This window comes from Belonocnema kinseyi, chromosome 7 (genome assembly GCF_010883055.1).
Source record: "Belonocnema kinseyi isolate 2016_QV_RU_SX_M_011 chromosome 7, B_treatae_v1, whole genome shotgun sequence".
Taxonomy (NCBI): domain Eukaryota; kingdom Metazoa; phylum Arthropoda; class Insecta; order Hymenoptera; family Cynipidae; genus Belonocnema; species Belonocnema kinseyi.
In genome coordinates this window covers 22,620,739-22,642,298 of record NC_046663.1, presented here as the reverse complement: position 1 = coordinate 22,642,298, position 21,560 = coordinate 22,620,739, and the positions used below count along the sequence as shown (strand labels likewise).

At 27.9% G+C, this 21,560-nt stretch overlaps 1 protein-coding gene across 2 annotated transcripts; it reads left to right on the top strand.

Moving 5' to 3' along the window:
* Positions 1–605: 605 nt before the first annotated feature.
* LOC117176936 (fatty acyl-CoA reductase wat-like) lies at positions 606–21,347 on the top strand. 2 transcript variants are annotated; one of them, XM_033367336.1, is made up of 10 exons: positions 606–691; positions 919–1,095; positions 2,459–2,552; positions 6,590–6,838; positions 10,177–10,322; positions 11,035–11,183; positions 13,466–13,619; positions 17,549–17,806; positions 20,839–21,096; positions 21,188–21,347. In XM_033367336.1, exons 2-10 carry the CDS (start codon positions 926–928, stop codon positions 21,276–21,278), a joined length of 1,569 nt encoding a protein of 522 aa, XP_033223227.1. In that variant the 5' UTR covers positions 606–691; positions 919–925; the 3' UTR covers positions 21,279–21,347. The 2 variants fall into 2 exon arrangements, with proteins under 2 accessions (XP_033223227.1, XP_033223226.1); XM_033367335.1 differs by having other exon boundaries at positions 660–777.
* The last annotated feature ends 213 nt before the right edge of the window (positions 21,348–21,560 follow it).

Sequence of the window (21,560 nt, the reverse complement as noted above, 5' to 3'; positions counted from 1 at the left end):
TGAAATTGTTAAATTTGGGAATTTGATTATAATGGAATATTATAATTCGTGAATTTTTCAATTCCGCAATTTCAATATTGGGGATTTTTATAATTTGGGAATTTTAATATGCGGAAATTTTATAATTCAGGACCCTTATTATTCGGGAATTTTTCAATTTGGTAATTTCATTATAAGAGAATTTTATAATTAAAAAATTGTATAATTCGGGAATTTTCCAATTAGAAAATATCATTAGTCGGGAAAATTATAAGTTGGGAATATTATTTTACGGGAATTTTCTTATTCGGAAATTTAGTTATTCGGGATTTTTTTTCTCGGTGTCCGGAATTTTATTTATAGGGATTTTTCAGGCGTCCCTGTGGATGTGAAAAGTTTTGTTCAGTCAAACACTGACCCTAAACAATTTATGAATTTGTATAAGCAAAGGACCGAAAATAATATGTTGAAAAACCTGAATCTTCCTGTCTTGCACAGCAAAGTGCAACAGGTCATAAGAATGCATAATGCAAGGGCCACTTGCTTTTTTGTGCCTTTGATCAGGTTATTGACTTGGAAACAATGAACGATTTTCAACAGAAGTTATAGAATTTCAAGTAGGAATGTATTTGAATCCTGACCAGCCATTCATTCTTGTTCTGTCTGCTCCTCAGTGCTGAATAATCCATTTCGAAGCTCAGTTTTAAAATTAGTTAGTGACAACCGCGAGAAATTTAAAATTTTTTAATTTCATATAATTGTTTAAACTAGAATTAAAATAAAGAACATATAAAGGGGGTACTTAAGTTATTTAAATAAAAACTTAAAGAATAAACGAAATAATTATTAAATGTTTAAATAAATTAAAATCTCAGGATATTTTAATCTGTGTTTTATGCAAAATATAATTTTGTTTTTTATTTATTTTTAAATAATTAGGACCAAAATGACACTTTCAAGTAGAGATTACATCGAAGAGATGGTGGGGATGACAGAACAATTGGATCCAACTGAAACTGGAAGAAGTGAAGTTACTGAATTCTTTGATGGTTGTAATGTTCTTGTGACTGGAGGCAGTGGTTTCATTGGCAAATTGTTGCTGGAAAAACTTTTGAGGTCAGTGACATTTCAAATCTTTAAATTAAAAATAATATGGCTCAAATAAATTATGGTCCGTAGACAAAGATATTTTCAGTTTAAAAAGAAAGGTAACCTCCTTGCGAGCTATCAAAATGTAAATTTATGTAGATAAAGTATTTTATTTGATTAAACTCTGAATTTTGATTTCCCAGCATTAAAAATATAAACAATTTAGAAATCCATGATCTAACATTAATATTAGTTTTAAACAATGTAAACCATAATGAATTATTAAAAATTATCTGCTTATTTTTTTAATGTTCAAGTGCAAATATATCAAATAAAGTATGATTCAATTTTAAATCTTCAATATCGAACGTATTTAAATTCAAATTAGTTGAAAATGAAAAATTTGCAATGCTTTATTTTTGAAATTGAAGAGTTTTCAATGATAACACTTGAAAATGGAAGAACCTTGAATTGTAAATATTAAGCATTAAAGCCTTTTCATTTTAAAAATTTACAATACAAATGTCTGCTTTGCATCCGAAATTTCTTCTATTTTGAGCATTTACATTTTAAACTTGAATTTTAATTTTAGAATTCATCAAAATCATCAAAATAAAAAAAATTTTGTTCAGAAATCTTTAACATTCAATAGATTTCAATTATAAATATTCCAATTTGAAAACTTTTAAATTGTAAATCTTCAAAAATTAAAAGATTTTTATTTATTTTAACACTTCTACGTCTTTATTAAATTTCATACAAAATGAAGAATTTTTCAATTGAAAATTTTGTAACTATAACTCTTAACAAATAAAATAAATATATTGAACGAATTTTAATTGAAAACGATCCCATAAACAATTTTAGATGGTGTCGAATTTGAAAGAAAGGACAATATTTCGAATGGAATTAAAAGGAATTGAAGCAAAAAAATTAAACAATTCCAAATTTCGATAAAAAGTTGATCTTGAAACTAAGAATAAATTAATTAATTCGAAGATTATTATTAATTCTTATATGTAATTGATTTAAGGAATATTTTCTTAATATTTAAGAATATTTGAAACTAGTCAAGACACTTTGTAGTAAAGTTCAATTTTTATTGTTTTTAATTATCTTTAAAACACATTAAAGGTACGCAAGCCCAAAGATTTCAACAATCAAAAGGGAAAGTTATTTCGAAAAATAAGTAGATAAAAGTTTTTTAAACTAATTTAAATGTATATAAATAAATAAAAAATGTAAAATAGCTGCTTACAGATTTGTAACCATTTTTGTTAGAATTAGCCAACAAAATAGATGGTTTCCAGAAGTCTTTTTAATAACTGATTGGAAATCCTGATTCTTTTTTGGATATTTTTAGAATTTTTAAAATAAAATAAATTTTCAGATGCTGCCCCAAAATGGAAAAATTGTACATGCTTCTTCGGGCAAAAAAAGGAAAATCTCCAGTAGAGCGTTTCAAAGAACACTTTGATGATGCCGTAAGTATAGTTTATATTGTACATCCAATAGCTTTCTAACTTTTTTCCCCTTAATAATGCAACAAATTCTACAAAAAATTAAATTTTCAACCAATCTATTGAATGTTAAACAAAAAAGTTCAATTTTTAGCTTAACAAATTAATTTTTTTTTATTAAAGAATTTTAAACACAGAAGATTAAATTTCTACTAGGAAAGCGCGAATTTTCAACAAAATACATATATTTTATAACATAATAGTTGAATTTTCAACCAAGACGATTACTTGTCCAACAAAAAGACAATTATTCAAATAATTGCATAAATTTTCAACAAAATAGTTTGTACACTAGATGTGATGCTAGTTTCTACAAGTTTTAAATTAAATAGTGGAATTTCTAAGTTAAAAAAATAAATTATTAACACAAAATGGTGTGCTTTAATTATAATATAGGAAAATAAATTTTCAATACAAAAAATAAATGTTCTACAGAACAGTTTAACTTTTTATCAAAATGTTGAATTTTTAATCGAAAAATGTGAATTTTCCATGAAACAGTTGAACTTTCAATACGAGAATATTAATTTAAAATATAAATGTTAATTTGCAACTAACTAGTTGCTTTTTTAGAAAAATTGTTCAACTTTTAGTTTAAAAAATTAATTATTTATAAAAAAAGGAATTTTCAACCAAGAAGTTATATTCTTGACCAAAAAAGGATAATTTTCAACAACTTACATACATTTTTAACTTAATAGTGAAATTTTCAACCAAGAAGTTTACTTTGCTACCGAAAAGGCGATTATTAAAAAAATTACGTAAATAAAATAGTTGGAACAATGCGTATGATGCTAATTTTTAAACATTTTTTAACAGAAAAGTGAAATTTTTGAACTAAAAAGATTAATTAAAAAAAAATGACATAGTTAAATTTTCATTTAAGGCAATTAATCTTCAATATAAAAAACGAATTGTCTATAAAATAATTAAATTTTTTATCAAATAGTTGAGTTTTCTAGAAAAGTATTCAATTTTCAAGTTAAAAAGATAAAATTTTCAGGAAACAGATTAATTTTCAGGCCAAGCATATTGATATTTAACAAAAAAGTTAATTTTCAACCTCCAGTTGAGTTTTTGACAAAAACCTTCAATTTTCAGTGTAATAATGAATTTTTATCTTAAAAAAAAGATTTTTAGCAAAAAATATAAATCTTCTACCGAAAAAATTAACTTTTAAGAAACTATTTAAACTTTTAATCTTTTTCAACCTCAAATTTTTAAAATTATGTAACTTTCAAATTTTTGACGCATAGTCTAATAGTTGATATTTTATTTAAAATATATTTGAATAAAAAATATATAAAGTTGGATTTAACGAAAAAACGAACTTCGAACAAAATATTTGAATCCTTAACTAAAATAGAATAATTTTCTATCAAAAAATTTGAATTTTTAACAAAAAAATCGATTTTCTACAAAAAAAGGAAAAGATGAATTTTCAAGTAAAACGAAATTTTTTAGTCATGGAAGAAAAAAAATCAATCGAATTGTAGAACTTTCATGTTAAAAGGACGAATTTTTAACAATTAGTCGAATTTTCAACTGAGAAATATGACTTTTAACAAAATTATTGAATTTTCAAGAAAGTATTTTTAAACTAATAATAAAATATTCAAGCGAAAAAGATGAAATCCTAACCAAGTCCGAGGTCTATAATCATTAAATAAATCAATCGTAGGAAAAAATTTATATTAATTAAGTAATAAATTAATAATAATTAATAATAATTAATAATACAAGTTACAATAATTTAAAGAAGTCCGAATTATGCATGTTGAATGGTAAATGTATCCTTCCCTAGAATCTTCACCACATTCTTTTACTAGCTTTCTTGACCTTCCATTACTCTTCTACATCCTCCCCATACATGCTTCTTATATTTCCTCCTCCCATTCCCATATTCTGCACTTTATGTTTTCATTTTTTATCTCAATATCCATTCCCTTACCTCATTTATCAATAGGTGAGTATACCGCTCGTTAGGAGGCGCTAGCGAACTTACATAAGTGCCCGCGGAATTCGAACTCAAGTTAAGAAAAGTAATGTTTTTAAAAGAAAATGATAAAAAAAGGAGTGGACAAAATAGTAAACAGGGATTGTAGATCAATGAAAAGTTGAACTGCGAAGTCGGAAAGTATTATTGAAAAGGAAAAATGAAGGTTTTTTAGAGAGATAAGTTTTGAACAGCAGTAAACAATCTACATCACCTGCTATTGGTCAAGACTGAACTTCCTACCAACTCTTTCTTTTCTTCTTTAATAATACTTTCTAACCCGTTCAGTTATTTCTTTCCTCTCCTTCCTTTTCTGAACCCCATTATTTTTGCTTTTTTACATTTAAATTCAACTTTTCCTATCTAGGGATCGTCCATATATTACGTAACACTTTTTTCTTTTGTTTATATCGTTGTGTCTTTCTCAACTTCACATCAATTCCATGCTCGTCTTTATTCAAACAAAAGAAAAACGCGTTACGTAATTTATGGACGATCCCCTAAGTATTTATCCAATCTTGTGATTAAATCCGCCATTCCTTCTTCATCCCCTGCCAGTGTAAAATGTTTTTTCTGTCTTTTCTTCTCCTATCCCAACTCCTCCCTATCCATCACTCCTTAGTTTCATAACTCTGACCAACCCTATCCTCTGTATACTCTATTACAAATTTTCCATGTCCATTCCTTTAGTTCTGTCCCTCCAATTTTCCAGACTTAATTTTGAATCTCATCTATATCAGGCGCCTTTCCATCTTGCATTATTTCTAATACCTTGACTATTTCTTCCCTTGTTATATCTACTTCCTCAACTCTTTTCGTGCCATATTTTACACATTCCTTAACTTGCCTTTGCATCTTTCCGAGAAAATCCGTAAAATATTTTTTCAATTCTACCATTCAATATCCCGATTTACTATTTTACTTGCTATTTTTTCTTTATTTACTACCTTCCAAACCTGTTTTTCAGTTATAACCTTCTTTGCCTCCTCTTCAAAACTTTTATTTTCTTCTACTTTCTTTTGATCACATAATTCAGTATACTTCTATTTTCTCCTATATTTTACTCTACTACTACTCCACTGCTGCTGCACTTTGACTCTCTTCTTATCTGACCTTTTCCTTTCATTGGCCAATCCTCTCTTCCTGCTTTTTTTACTTTTACTTCCATTTTATCCATATTGTTCTTACTTTTTCCCCCCTATAATGTCACTATTATGAGAAAGTAATCCGAATCTATATAATCCCCTACTTCTATATTCTTGAACTTTTCTCTTACCTCATTTTGCACTGACACATAATCAGTTTACCATGGTTAGTTTGTTCTAATTGTTTAAAAAGCTTTAGTCGTTTAGAAATGTTATGGAGTATTCTTCTAAATGCCTAAATAAACCAGACAAATAGACGCCATGTAAAGATTTCGTAACAAGTTCCTTTGAACCCTGACTGCCTAAACCTTCTGAATGCCTACGATATACATATTATAGTTTCGGTCAGTCAGGCGTACTTTCTTTCAAGAAGAAAAAGTGAGGAGAGCTTACAACTCACAAGGGGTGGAGAAGCATAAGAAATAAGGGTGGTGGGGTAGGTAGTGGAAGTGAAGGAAAAGTAAGAGAGATAAGTTGGATAAATAAGGGAAAGGGAAGTAAGGGAAAATGAAGGGCAAGGAAGTAGGGAGCGTATGGATAGTGGAAGTAGGAGAAGCGATGGGAAACGTGGAGAGGGGAAGGAGAAGAATACAGGGGAGCGAAACTAGGGGAACAGAAGGAAAATGTGGGGGGAAGTGGTTCAGGAAGAATTTGGTGAACGGTGAAAAAGCAAAGGTTAAATTTTGTAGCGGGTAAGTAAGGTAGGAGAGGAGTATGTTGGGAGAGTCGGGGAGGAAAATTATGGGAGGGGGAGGTTTGAGTAACTTATCTAGGTCCTCATAGGCTATGAAACCCTTTTTGCAGGTGCAAGGCCCATACTTTGACCAATTTTTAAGCAACTGATTTTTCTTTTTAATTAGCTCTACGAAAGATTGAAAAGGGAACAGCCTGATTTTGCTTCAAAAGTTTTGATTATAGAGGGCGACACAGGAATGTGTGATTTAGGATTATCTCCAAAAAATCGTAAGTTAATTCAAGAAACTGTTCATGTCGTGTTTCATGGAGCTGCAACAGTGAGATTTGATGAGAAACTTCGTCAAGCTGTGAACATTAATGTGAGGGGTTTCAAACTGATGCTCCAACTGGCTAAAGAAATAAAAAATCTCAAGGTGTGTATCTGATTACTTTTCCTTTTCCTTTTACAGGGTTTCTACTGGTCTGGAAATGTTTGATGAACTGAAATTAAAGTTGCAGTGAACTCTTGGTTATTCCAAAGCGCACCTGTTCTAAGAATTACCTATTTGAAGTCCCCCATAATGGAATATTCCAAGTAGTGCAGTTCCGTCATCTCCCACCACGGTCCCTGTACGGTGTCGCCCGCGCCAGTGTCTCATAAATGAAAACGTGGCCCAAAGAGCCGGCAGTCGCGAATTGTTTGAATTAGTATTTTAGCATGACGTCATAGGAATGCATACGACTTCTTTGAAAAAATATTCTAAACGTAAAAGTTATTCATAAATGTACGAATAATAATATTTTTCAAGTCTCGAATTTATTTTCTCAGTCATGTTCCAGTATTTTGTCGATAGAGGACCTTCCAATGTCACGAAATCAGAATCGGGTTGATTGTATATTTCGTGAAACTGAAAGCTCTTCAATCCAGTGCTCCCAATCTTGGGAACTTTTGGAACTGCACTTGCGTCACGCCTACAACCCAATTGGTTACTGTTAGCGCGCTGATTTTGAATTGTATAAATATTCAGATTTAACATTTATAATAAATTATGACTGAGAAATGCCCGAATAGAATTTTCCAAATCCTAAACAATATTTTGGAGTGACAGATACAAAACAATCGATTTTGATGAAAAAGAGGTTATGAATTCTAACTTTAGAGAAAGAATTTTTTTGTTCCAATATTTAATCTCGTCTCTGTCGAGTTTCAAAATTAAATTATAGTTTATTCCCGACGTTGTCACTAAAAATAAAATCAATAAAATTACCAAAAATGAATTAAGAATAATTAATGACTGTACTGCCAAATGTTATATCATATATTTTTTTTATAAGTTGAAGAAGACGTTAATTAAAAAAAAGTGATTTTGAATTTAAAGTAATGTACGTTCATTAATTAAACCAGTAAGTATCTTATTTATTATTGAAAAAAAAACAATTCTAGAGTGTATCTCAATTTCAAATATACCCCTGGGATAATATAACCGAATTTCATAACTGTTCATACAAATTCTTATTTAGATATTCATTTAATTTAAAAATAAATAAATCGTTTAGGGAAAAATATAACCTTATTTATAACCTGGGATCCTTGAAAGGTGTCGTTGTCTCCAGCAGCCGATTATCCAATCATTATTTATCATTAATATTACATTTTAATATTTACATAATTTAAAATACGCGTGCTAATAGTAACCAATCGGGTAATCGGCGCAACGCAAGCGCAGTTAAAAAATGACTATGAAGTCACGCTGAAATACTAAATACGCAAATGCAAGGACGTACACATGCATACAATGCGCGCATTGGATCGCTATAAGGCCGGAGCAGCCAATGAGCGTCGCTTGGCAAAATCACCTCACGACTCTTGGTATAGGTGGGGGCCCCTTCAGCCTTGAAACACCCAAATATTTACGTTTCGCGGACCACGTAGCTGGCAAGAGTTCACTGTACTTTTATTGTTTTCTTAAAAATTAAACAGTTTTCTTTAAAAGATATTATTTTTGTTGGAAATTCCTCTTCTTTTGGTTGAATGATCAATTATTTCATTTTTCGCTGAGAATCCATTTTTTTTTTAATTCAATCAAAGTTACATTTTTACATTCATGATCCATCATTTAAATTGAAAAATATATTTTCTTCGTTGAAAATTTAACTATTCTGTCGAAATTTTATTTCTCTTTGAGTTAAACAATCGAAATTCATTTTTTTGAACTTTAAACTTTACTATTCCATGCTTGGTTGCAAGTTTATCTTCTTTATTGGAATACAAAAATATTTTGTTGAAAATTTATTTGTTTGGTTGGAAATTCCCTTTTAAGATATAAAAATTAATTTTTTTACAGTGAATTAAAAAATTTAATTCTTTCTCAAACCCATCTTTTCAGTTAATTATTCAGCGATTCGGTTGAAAATTCAAATTTTTTGGTGGCATTCAACTATTTTTAGTTTAAAATTAAAATCTTTTTTGGTTGCAATATGAACTATTACATTTTTCGTTGGTAATGCATCTTTATTTACTTTATTATTTTTTTGGGTCATGATTCGTCACTTTAGTTGAGAACCCTTTTTTTAAAATCAAAATATAACTACTTTGTGAAAATTTCTTTCTTTTTTTAGTTAAATAATAATTTTTTAAACTGAAAATTCAACTATTTCATGTAAAAAAATCATTTCTTTGCTTAGAAATTTAACGTTATGTTGGAAATTCGATTTCTGTTTATTGAAAATTAATTTTCTTAACTGATCATATAAATATTGTATTATTATGAAGGTATATGTTTCCTTTCTTCTTGAAAACTTATCTTGTTTAGTTAAAAGTTTAGTTCGTTGATCAAAAATAAATTTTTTTTCTGATGAAGCTTTATTTATTCAAGTGTTCCGTTTTATGTTTGTTCAAAATCCACATTTTTTGTTAAAAACTTAACTTTCTTTTTGAAAATTAATTTCTTTTTAATGTAAATAAATTTTTTATCAAAAAATTTCACTGTTTCATTTTTCTTGAAAATTTATTTACTTAAGTTGAAAATTCCGCTATTTGGTTAAAAATTTAACTATTTTGTAGAAATTTCGCATTTTTGACTAGAAAATTCTAGAAGTTGAAAAAAAAATTTCTCGCTCTTTCCTACTAAATTTTTTGGTGAAAATTGGTCTTTTTTACTGAAAATCGTACCAACTTCTTACAAATTCTTTTTTTCTGTTGAATATTCATTTCCTTGATTGCAAATTTAAATTTAGTTTGGTTGAAAATTCAATTGTCTTGTAAAAACTTTGCATCTTTAATTAGAAAAATAAACTGTTACAGTTTTTGATGAGTGTTCTTCTATTTTCGTTAAATTAATTTTTAATTAAAAATTAAAAATTTGTTTTGAGTTTTTATTTTGTTGATAGAAAATTTAAATACTTTTTTATGTTTTTTTGGCGAGAATTCCATTTTGTTGTTGTTGGAATTCCATATTTCTGGTTGAAAATTCGTCCTTTTGGATTGAAAATTCATCTTCTTTTTTGGTAGAAAAGTTCTCGTTTGAAAATACAACTGTTTTTGTTTAAAGTTAATTCTTTTTTTGTTTAAAAAAACTCAATTCTTTCGTCGAAGATTCATCTCATTTGGTAGCAAAATGAAACTTTTTGATATAAAATTCTAAAACATATTTTGTTGAAAATGCAATTCATTTTGGCTTTAAATTTTAAGCATTGTATATAATTTTAAGCCTTGAAGTAATAAAATTAGGATTCTTCTAGTGGGTTTTAATTTATTTGATAATAATTTTAGGCATTTGTTCACATCTCAACAGCATTTTCGCACTGTATATCAAAAGAGATTGAAGAGAAATTCTACCCACCTCCAATGGAAGTTGATAAACTTTTGAAAATAGTGGATGTCCTAGGCGATGAAAAACTAGAACACTTAACTCCAATGTAAGGACAGTTAATAATACTAATTGTTTATTAGTATACTTCCGTTTGACATATTGTAAAATGACAATTTAAAATTAAATTCCTCTAGAATAAATTTAAATCAGTAAAAAAATTTAGACAATAATTTCTCAAAAGTAAGCCTTAAAAATGAGAAGATTTTCGAACTAGGTACTGAAAATTGAATTTTTTTTTTTGAAACTGTTCCATAATAGTGAATTTTGAACTTAACTGAGAAAAAAAACAATTTTGCATTGAAACGTTCAAAGTAACAACTAAACGATTGAGTAAAATTTGAAAAATATTTTATTGAAAGATTTTCCATTTAATATTAATTTTTAAACGTTTTCCCAAAATTATTCTGTTTTGAAATATTCTAATAAAAAATTCTCAAGATTCTTTGATTGAAAATAAAAATTTTTAATTTTGGACGCTTCAAAATTATAAATAAAAAACTGCTAATTCTAAGAGCTTTTGTTAAAAAAATTTTAATTTTGAGAACTTTCAAAGTTTTTTCTAATATAAAATTGTTTGATTTAAACGATTTCAATTAAAAATGAATACTTATTGTTTAAATTTTTTTAGCTGTAGGAATTAAAAACCCAGAAAGACAAACGAGCGTTTTGCGCGCTTGCATTTACTGCCAGTTATAAATAAATTTTCGATTATTTTTTAACGAAAGAAAATAACTGAAGTTAAAAATTTAAATATGCAGGCTATTGGGGAAATGGCCCAACACCTATGCTTTTTCTAAAGCAATGGCTGAAGAAGTAGGAAAAATATATTCCAAAGGAATTCCAATTTGCATTGTTCGACCATCGATTGTCATATCTACGTGGAAAGAGCCAATCACTGCATGGACAAGTAATAATTTTTATTGATTCAATATTATACTCTCGTAAAGATTAGTAGTATAGCTGTGACAGCTCTACTTCACTTACCGGCAGTAGGCATTAGCAGCTGTCGATAATGAAGAATCCTACTAGTTTAATAATGTTGCCAGCGGTCGGTATAGAGGGAGGTCGGTAAGTGAAGTAGAACTGTCGCAACTTTTCTGAATGTCTATAAAAGTTTCTTATAAAATTTTTATAATAACATACAACAACATATAATCTTGGAAAAAATATTATCAAATACTACAACGTTCTTGGAAAATAACATTTTCGTATAAAATTGTACAAAATTGCATATTTATGATTTTACATTTTCCTAATTTTTCATAGAATGATGTAATTACAGATAATTAAAACTTTGTAGAAATTCGTAATTTTCTCGAAGAGAACTAACAGAAAACCTAATATTTAGAATCTTTGAAATTTGACTTAAAATACAAGTAATTGAACAGTTTTTAATTTAAGAAAAAATTTGAATGTTCAAAAAATTAGACAAATTTAGGTGACACGCACCATTATCTATTATCTCATTATCTACCACTTCACCAACTACTCCGAATTTCCCATACTTTTCTCACCTGATTCTCCCTCAATCCCCCACTTCCGCTCCTATAATTATCTCGCACTTCACTACTTTCTTGTCTTTCATTTCCTCTCATTTCACCTCACTTTTCCTAATTTCCTTCTTCTCATTTCCCCTAATACCCCACTTCCACTCTTCCAATTTTCTCTAATTCCCTTCCCCGAATTTCCCTCCTTCCATTTCCCTTAATTTTTCATCACTTTCCCTACTCTATCTCAACTCATTTTTCTGCACTTCTACTACACATCGCCTATTACTCCCCCTACTTTCCCATCCCCTTCCACCCCTCACTTTCGTTCCACTATTTAACATCATTTGTAATTATTTCCTCGGCTTCCTCTTAATTACACTCCCTTTTTCTATTTCCCCACCCTAATTTCTCAGCTATTCTCGCCTCATTATCGACCACTTCACCTACTACCCTGAATTTCTCGTTCTTTTCGTCCCTCATTCTTCCTCAGTCTCCTACTTCCCCTCCTATAATTATCTCTCCCTTCTCCAACTTCCCAAGCCTTCACGTTTTTACATTTAGCATCGATTTTCCTCCTTTTGTTTTCCTTCACTACCTCTATTTTCTTTTTTTTCATTTCCTCTCATTTCACCTCACTTTCCCTCTTCTCATTTCACCTAATCCCCCTCCACTTACTTTTCCTGTCACTCCTCATTCCTTCTACACCCTCTTCTCTAATTTTCCCTCATTAACCGCACTTCCACTCTTCCAATTTCCTCAAATTCCCCTCCCCTAATTGCCGTCCTTCCATTTCCCTTCATTTCTGATCACATTCCCTACTCTTTCTCACTTCGTTTTTCTGCACTTCTTCTTCCTACACATCGCCTATCACTCCCTCTACTTTCCCTCCTTTATTTTGCTGCAATTCGCCTAATTCCCCAGAACTCAGTTCCCCTCTTTCCCTGCTTTCCCTAGTTTCCCTTCCCTCACATCCCTTACTTACCCACCCCTGATTTTTCCACATTTCCCATCACTCCCCCTACTTTCCCTTCCCTTATTTTGCTGCGTTTCCTCTAATTCCCATTAACTCATTTCCCCTCATTTTGCCTACTTCCCTCCCACTACTTTACCACACTTTATTTTTTCGCACTTTATGTACTTCCCGTACATTCATTTCCCTTAACTTCCCCATATTTCCCATAACTGCTACTACTTTCCCTCTCTTAATTTCCTCTTAGTTCCCCTATTTTTACTCACCTTATTCCCCTTACTACTGTATTTAAGAGACTTCACTGAATTTCAGTGGATTAAAAAAGGTTTTAGGGTATTTCAAAAGGATTTTAAAAGATTTTAAAGGGATTTATCTGATTTTCTGCATTTTACGGAATTGAATTGATTTTATAAATTTGAAAGGAGTTTTCAAAGAATTTCAATATAACATTGTATTTACTCATAAGTGTGTGCAGAAATTTGTAATTAAAAAAAAAAAACAATGAAAAACTGCATACAGTTTTTTCAGGAGTAGATTTTCCTAAATATTCATACAAAATTAAATTTTTTATGGTCGTTTGTAAACAGATCAGATTATGTTTCATTATTCTACAAAACTCCTTAATTTAATTATTCGCAGTAGTTCGCTGAAAATTTTTTTTCCATCAATGTATTGCAATAAAATTCGAATACAATATTAATCACGTTTTTTCTTTCATTCTTTAAATAGATAATCTCTATGGAGCTACAGGTGTAGTTGTTGGTTCAGCAATAGGTTTACTCCGTACTCTGCATTGTAAGCCACAAAATTTTGCAGAAATAATTCCTGCTGATATAGTAATTAATAATATCGTGGTCGCTGCTTGGGACATTGATAAACAATGGTAGGGTTCCAGAAATAATACCAATAATAATCTTCGAATTAATTCACTTTGTCAACATTGAAGCTCCTACGTTTCTGCTGACTTATCACATACTTTTGTATTCAATTTTCTGGTTTCAAATCCAAATCTATAAGATTAAATGGGTTTTAATTACAAGTCTTAAAAATTAAGCGATTCCAAAAAATACATTCAAAATTGCTTTATTTTCTACGATTCAGTGAACTGTCATTTATTCAAAATGCCGAAAAACATAAATATTCGGATATTCTAAGTCTGCAGAGGCCCTCACCACATGCGCGAGTCGTCGAGTGATTTTTTCAAGCGACGTTCATTGGCTGCCCCCACCTTGAATCGATGCGCGCTCTGTAAGAAAACGAGCGCTTCCCACTCGTCCGGCCTCTTTTTAATTGGCCAGACACTGACGTAGGCGAGACCGTACATAGACAGTGGTGGGAGGTGAAAGAGCTTCGTCACTTGGAATATCTAAGCATGAGGGACTTGGAATAAGTGGACATTGTAACAAGCGACAATTGGAATAAGTGAGAGTTCACTTTACAGACTAAATATTGAAGTATTCAGTCGCAAATATTCAAAAATAAAGAAATTTGAATTGAAGTTTTTTTTAATTAAAGAATTTTCTATTGTAAATCTTTAAAATTGAACTATTCTAAAAATGTAGTTCAAGTTTACATAACTTTTGTATACAAATCTTTTAAATTTAATAATTTGCAATTCTACTTTTTCCAAATTCACGAATTTTCAATTGTAACTCTTCAAAATTGTATAACTTTGAATTGTAAATATTTAAAGTTGAAGATTTTTTCATTTTTAAATTTACAGTCTAAAATTGTTCAAGAATTAAGGTTGACAATTAAGAATTCAGAAAATTTGATGATTTGAATTTGAAACTTCATTAACTTGGAAGATTTAGAATTAAAACCTCTTGACTTTTGATCTTGGAAATCATCAAAATCTTCAAAAGTTAAATACTTTCATTCATACAACTTAAAAATTAGAGAATTGTAAATTGCAAATAGCTAAAATAGAATAATTTTGAATTTGAAATTATCCTTATTGTCGATATTTATCATTTAAATCCTTAAAAGTGAAGTTATATTTTTTTGAAAATGTTCAATTAAAAACTATGACAGTTTTCCGTTTTACAAATACAAACACTCTGATTTTGATAATCTACAATAATGATTTTTGAAATATGGAACATTTAGAATTGAAAACTTCACTTTTGATCCGCAAAATCATTAAAGTGGAAGAATTTTCATTTAAAACATATTTGCAGTTGAATGTTATCATTTTAAGAATGTACAAAAAAAATTTTATTATTATGTTCTACAATCGCAATTTCTTTTTTATTTTTTTTGATTTTTTTAAATTTTTGATTTGAAAGATTTCAAATTATAAAATTGAAATCTGATTTGCAAAATTGTTAAATACCATCACAATTTAATAATTTTTATTCACACATCTTTAAAATGAGAGAGATTTCTATTATCAATCTTAAAAATTGAAGAGTTTTAAAATTGAAGAATTTTCAATGCCGAATCTTCAAAATTAAACTATTTCAAAACTACGTTCCGAATTTTTGTAATTTAAAATTTTGTGGAATTGTTTAGATTTGGAAAACCCTTCAATTCAATCGTTTTTTCAACATCTTTTTTGAAAAATTTCGATTTTTTTTTAAGTTTCGAATGTAAATGATGAATTTGTGGATTTTTTAAAATTAAAAATCCTCCAATTTTAATGATGTATAAATATAGATTCTTAAATTTGTATAATTTAGAGAGATCAAGAATTAAGTTTCAAATTCGAAATTTTTCTAACTGAAGAAATGTTGAATATAAAGCATCAAACTTACAAAATTATTTTTACTTAAATCTTGCCTGCATTTTAATTGTGAATTAAAAAGATTAAAAACATTTCATTTAGAGAATAAAAAAAATTTAATCTCAATGATTTTAAAGATTTCAAATATAAATAATAAAAAATGTAGAATTTGAAATTGTAAAACTTAAAACTTGAATAATTGTCAATGGGGAATTAAAAAAATACTTGACTGGAAGTTGAACTACGTTTTTAATTTAAATTTGTATTATTGCATTTTTTTTTAAACTTGATGTTTTCAAGTTACAAATTCAAATATTTGGTTGAAAGTTAACAACTTTGTTCAAAATTTATTTTTCATTTTTAAAGATTCTATATTTTATTTGAGCATTGATCACTTTAATTAAAAATTTACATTTTTTAGTTAAAAATTAGTTTTACCTTTTGTTAAAAATTAATTTTTTAAATTAAAAATTGAAGTGTTCCATTTTTGGTTGAAAATTGATATTTTTTCGTTGCGAATTCAACTATTTGGTTCAACGTTTTTGTATTTGGTTGAAACTTCACCTTTTTTTGTAGAAAAATAATCTGTTTGGCACCAAACTAATTATTTTTTTCTCTAATTGAACTACTTGGTTGAAAGTTGAACATCATTTTAGTTGAAAATTTATCTCTTTGATTGAAAACTAATATTTCTTAGTTTGAGAATTTAACTGTTTTGTTTAAAAATTCGTTTTTTTTGTTGTTGAAAATTAATATTTTTTTTTTAGTTGAAAATTCTTGTATTATGTTAAAAATTTCGTCTTTGCCCCAGAGAACTAATCTTGTTTGAAAATTTATTACGTTTTTTAGTTTAAAATTCAACTACTTTGTTGCAGATTAAACTATGTTATCAAAAAAAACTTTTCTTCAAATTAATTTTGTCAATTAAAAATTTAAGACTCTATTTTTAGTTGGTGATTGTCTTTTTTAGTTGCTAATTCCAAGAAATTAAATCATATAAAATTACAGATTTAATCAGTAAGGGATATTGACTGATGTAAAAAGTCACTTTTTATTAGTTTTTCCGTCGACGAATCCGCATTATTTGCATTAGTAAAAATGGACAGTGGAAACCTCTATAATGTGGACAATCTCGAGCAGAAATTTCGGAATAGCTCTGGGCGGGGCCAGATCTGGCAAAATCTGACCCTGGCCGGGCAACCTAATCAGGGTCAGGCTAGAAATGAAACGCCTAATCAAATCACGGCCAGACTGGGGTATCCATAAGGAAGGCCTTATCTGGCCCTGATCAGGCCATTTTTATTATAAAAATATTATAAAAATATTATTCATTTAATAAAAAAGTACGCAATTAATTAAGAATATTCAACTTTATTATTTAAATGTTTGAAAACAATGATCACTGGTTTTACAGAGAGTTTAAAAGTCTTTATCACCTTTAACTTCAACTATCCTCGTAACGTGTTAAATAATAAGCATCATATAAATATTTTGAAAAGAAGTAAGCACTATCTGTTCTTATTAAACTTTACAATGTAAAATTATTTCTTTTTATTTTTGAATTTTGTTATTTAGAAAAATTACAAAAAACAAAAAGTAATCGATTAAAAAAAAAGTTGTTGAAAGAAATGGAAAATGTCAGTGAAGAATGAGTGGAAATCATGTGACTTTGTAGTAAAATAACAGTACGTGCATGTTAAGTTCAAATAATTTAACTTTAGATCAGCCACGGAACTAAAAATTAGTTAAATATTCACTTACTAAGACAGAAAGTAATTTGTAAATTAAGTAATTCTAATTTTTAAACCAACTATTATTTACAGAGGCTAGCCCGCGGTGGCCCTCACTAGGTCCACAAAAGTAGCCACGATTAGGACCACATTGAGCTAACCCGACCGGGGTTTGAATGATTTGAATGGTTTGAATGGTTTGAAAAATTAGTAATTGTATCTTGCATTATCCACTATAATAAGGTTTCTCCCTAGCCAGGTCCAATGTGGACAAAGTGAATTGGAATTTGATTATTTGAAAATTAATAATTATTAAATAACAAAATGAATAAATTAATCGCTCATTTGTGTTTTCAGGAGAGAAAAATTAATAATTGAAGAGGACCCCCCGATTTACAACTGTGTGACTTCTAGCCAAAAGCCAATCACATGGGGTGAATTCATGGTGTTGAATAGAATTTATGGAATCGAAGCTGTTAGTACACTGACTATTTGGTACCACGTGTTATTTTTAAATCAACATTTGTGGGTCCACAGTCTCTGTTTAATTGTTCTACATTTAGTCCCAGCCCTAATTGCAGATTCGATCCTTTACCTCGCAGGAAAGAAGCCCATGTAGGATTTTTTAAATATTATTTAAGTATAAGGTTACCCATTAAAATTTTTCATTTTTGAAGTTTACAAACGCATTAGAAATTTTAAAAAAATTGGACCATGCTAATGTATGTTAAGGTGGCCCAAACATTTTTTTTCTTAGAATTTTTATCTATATAGCCACCCCCCCCCCCCCCCCCCCCCCCCCCCCCCATTTTCTGTGAATCGACAAAAAATGCGTTTTTTTTATAAAAAAAAATCAAATTTAAATGTAAAATCTGGACCAAGACATAAAAAAATACAATAAAAAAAGACTTCCAAGTTTTTTTTTTTAATAAAAAATTATTTTGTTTTGGGATGTAGTTGAGACTCAAATATAAGTCTTTTCTCGGTTTTTTGTATGGAAATTGTTTCTAGTAAATAAAGTATTACTTTCTATTAATAATTTAATATTTCAATAAAAAGTTTAAACAATTTATTATTATTTAAAATAAAATTCTCTTTGAATAATGGTAGAAAATTCTGTTGTTTTTCCTAAAAGGTTCAATTTTTTGTCCAGTCTTTATTTGGAATGAGGTAATAACTAATTAAATTTAACAAGTATAGTTGTTTAAATAAATTATTATTGTCCATAACTATCTTCTCCCATAGTTATGCTAGATACTTGCAGCTTTTTCTTAATTTTCAACATCTTGTCCACTATTTGCCTAGAATGAGATAATCATTGATTCAATTTAACAAATTGTATTATTTAAACAATCGACTATTTTTATAACTATCTTCTCTTAGAGTAACAATTGAAAGTGGCGGCTTTTTTCTAATTATTCAGCTTTTTATTGACTTTTAAGTTAGGAACAAATACTAAATGTTAATATTATTGATTAGTTAAACAAAAAAGCTCTTAGAAGCCTTCTTCAAGAAAAATTTTTATTTAATTTGTTCCATCCAAAAAATTTGAAGAATATTTTGAATATCTGATTTATTTGAGAAAAATGTATTCAAAACAAAGATATTATTTCAAAATGATTCTTCCTAATGTTCATTTACTATTCGTTGATAAATAAAAAGCCAAAAAAAAGTAAACAATGTCAGAAAAACCGTAACTTTTTAGCAATTATCTGAAAGAAGATAATTATAAATATTTTCAAAGAAACTTAAAAAGTTATATTTGTTAACTTGTATTCATTATTATCTTACCCTGATTGAAAATTTGAAAAGAAGTTGTTTAAAAATTTTTAGTTGGAAATTTACCTAACTGTTTAAACATTCATGAATTTTGTTGAAAATTCGTTTCATTTTGGTAAAAACTTAATTTTTCAAATTGAGAATATTCTTTCATTTCTGGTTGCAAATTTACCTTTTTTAGTAAAAAATGCAACTAATTGGTTAACAAAAAATAATAACAATAAATATTATTTAATTTCTGGTGGCAAATTTATCTTTTATAGTCAAAGATTTAACTAATTTATTAAAAAGATATCTTTAGGGTTTTGTGAAAATCTAATTTTTTAACTTGAAAATATAATTATTTCATTTCTGGTTGCAAATTTATCTCTTTTAGTCAAAAATTCAACCAATTGGTTAAAAAAGTGTATATTGTTGTTCAAAAATTAACCTAGTTCTCTGAAGATTTGTGTCTTTTACTGAAAATTATTATTTTTTTTTTAATTTGAAATTTTTAAATGAAAAACGAATTATTTATTTTCTGTTAACAAATTTTTTTATAGTAAAAAATGTAACTAATATGTTAAAAATGTATCTTTTGAGTTTTTTAAAAAATAATTTTTTTAATTTGAAAATATAATGATTTAATTTCTGGTTGCAAGGTTATCTTTTTTAGTGAAAAATGCAACTGATTGGTTAAAAATGTATCTTTTAGTTGAGAATTCACATAGTTCACTGAATATTGGTGTCTTTTCTTAAAAAGTCGTTTTTTTTATGTAAAAATTAAAATTTTCAAATGGAAAACAAATTATTTCTTGATTGATTGCAAATTTATATTTTTAATACAAAATTCTAAATTGGGCCCAACATGTATCTTGTTAGTTGAAAATTCACCTAGTTCTTTGAAGATTCATGTATTTCATTGCAATTTTTGTTATTGTACAAATTTAATTTTTCAAACTGGAAATATAATAATTTCATTTCGGGTTACAAATTTAAGATTTTTTGTTAAAAATGCAAGTAATTGGTTAAAAAAATCCATTTTAATTGAAAATTCACCTAGTTATTTAAAGATAAATGTATTTTATTGACAATTCGTTTCTTCGTGGTAAAAACTTACTTTTTCAAATTGAGAATATTATTTAATTTCTGTTGGCAAATTTACCCTTTAATTGTGAAAACTTTAACTAATTTTTTAAAAATTTATCTTTTGAGTTTTATAAAAATTAAATTTTTTAACTTGAAAATATAATTATTTCATTTTTGGTTGTAAAGTTATTTTTTTCAGTAAAAAATACAACTAATTGATTAAAAAATTATATTGTTGTTTCAAAATTCACCTAGTTGTTTGACGATTCATGTATTTCATTACAAATTTTTCCTTTTGTTTCTAGACAAATAATATTGTGGGTTGGAAATTTATGGTATTGATTAAATATTCAATTATATGGTTAAAAATGAACCTCCTTTGTAGAGGATACAAAAATTTGGTAAAAAAGTTTTTTTTTCTTTTGAAAATTCAACTGGTTTGTTCAAGATTCCTCTTCTTGGGTTAAAAATTAAACTATTTTGGAAGAAAAATAAAGTGTTTGGTTGACCATTAATATTTTTTGTTAAAAATAAATGTATTTTATTGAGAATTCATCTTTTTTTGATTATTTTGGTTGAAAATTAATCTACGTTTTAGACAATACATCAATTTTGTTAAAAAGCAATTTTTTGTTATTGATGATTCATTATTTATTTAAAAATGTAACTCTTTTGTATATATACCTCTAAATGTCATTTTTTTAAAAAAGAAACGCATTTTTTATATATTTGAAAAACTTTAGGCGCAATATGCATGATAAGAAAAAAAAATTGTAAAAAATAAAAAATTTTTCTTGTAGGCTATGGAAGGCTTACAGAAAAATACATAAATTTATGGGTGTGATTTCCTATTTTTCGAGTCAAGAATGGCATTTCAAAAATGAAGCAAATCAGAGACTTTTCGGAAAGTTAAACCAGGTTGATAAAAGAAAATTCGACTGCAATATCGAAAATTTAGATTGGCATGATTTTCTTTATTATCAATTCCGGGGGGTTCGTCTTTTTATCCTTAAGGATCCTATGGAAACGTTAGAAGCAGGCCAAACTCATTACAATCGGTAAGTGTTATTAACAATCAATTATTTTCTTTATCAAACCGATTTCGTAATTTAAGTTTCTTGTTAATTATTAATTTTGACCTTTTTCCAGGCTCATGTACGCTCATTATACGATACTAACTCTAACATTTTCGCTACTCGCATGGATTTTTTTCTCACTTCTACGCAGGTATTTTTATTAATTTAAATTAAATTCAAATTCAACATATTTGAACGAAATTAAAAAAAAAAAATTAATTATAAGATTTGTCGATGTAAAAATAATACTTAAGCCTACTATTCCGTATAACTATCAATATAATAAATTTATATTTTTACAATACAATTTTAAATGATTCCTATTTTTTACCCGGTTTTTAACAAATTTACCCTTTTTCTCGATTTTTTAAAATGAATCAGTACTAGAGTTACAAGGTTCCTGGAAAACTTACCGACCGGACAAGCTTCTCTCGTTAAGTTACCGA

Coding starts and splice junctions, on each gene's coding strand:
- LOC117176936 (XM_033367336.1), top strand. CDS start 926: ATGACACTTTCAAGTAGAGATTACATCGAAGAGATGGTGGGGATGACA. Junction 1,096..2,458: donor TTGCTGGAAAAACTTTTGAG/GTCAGTGACATT, acceptor ATAAATTTTCAG/ATGCTGCCCCAAAATGGAAA. Junction 17,807..20,838: donor CTCGCAGGAAAGAAGCCCAT/GTAGGATTTTTT, acceptor TTTTTCTTGTAG/GCTATGGAAGGCTTACAGAA.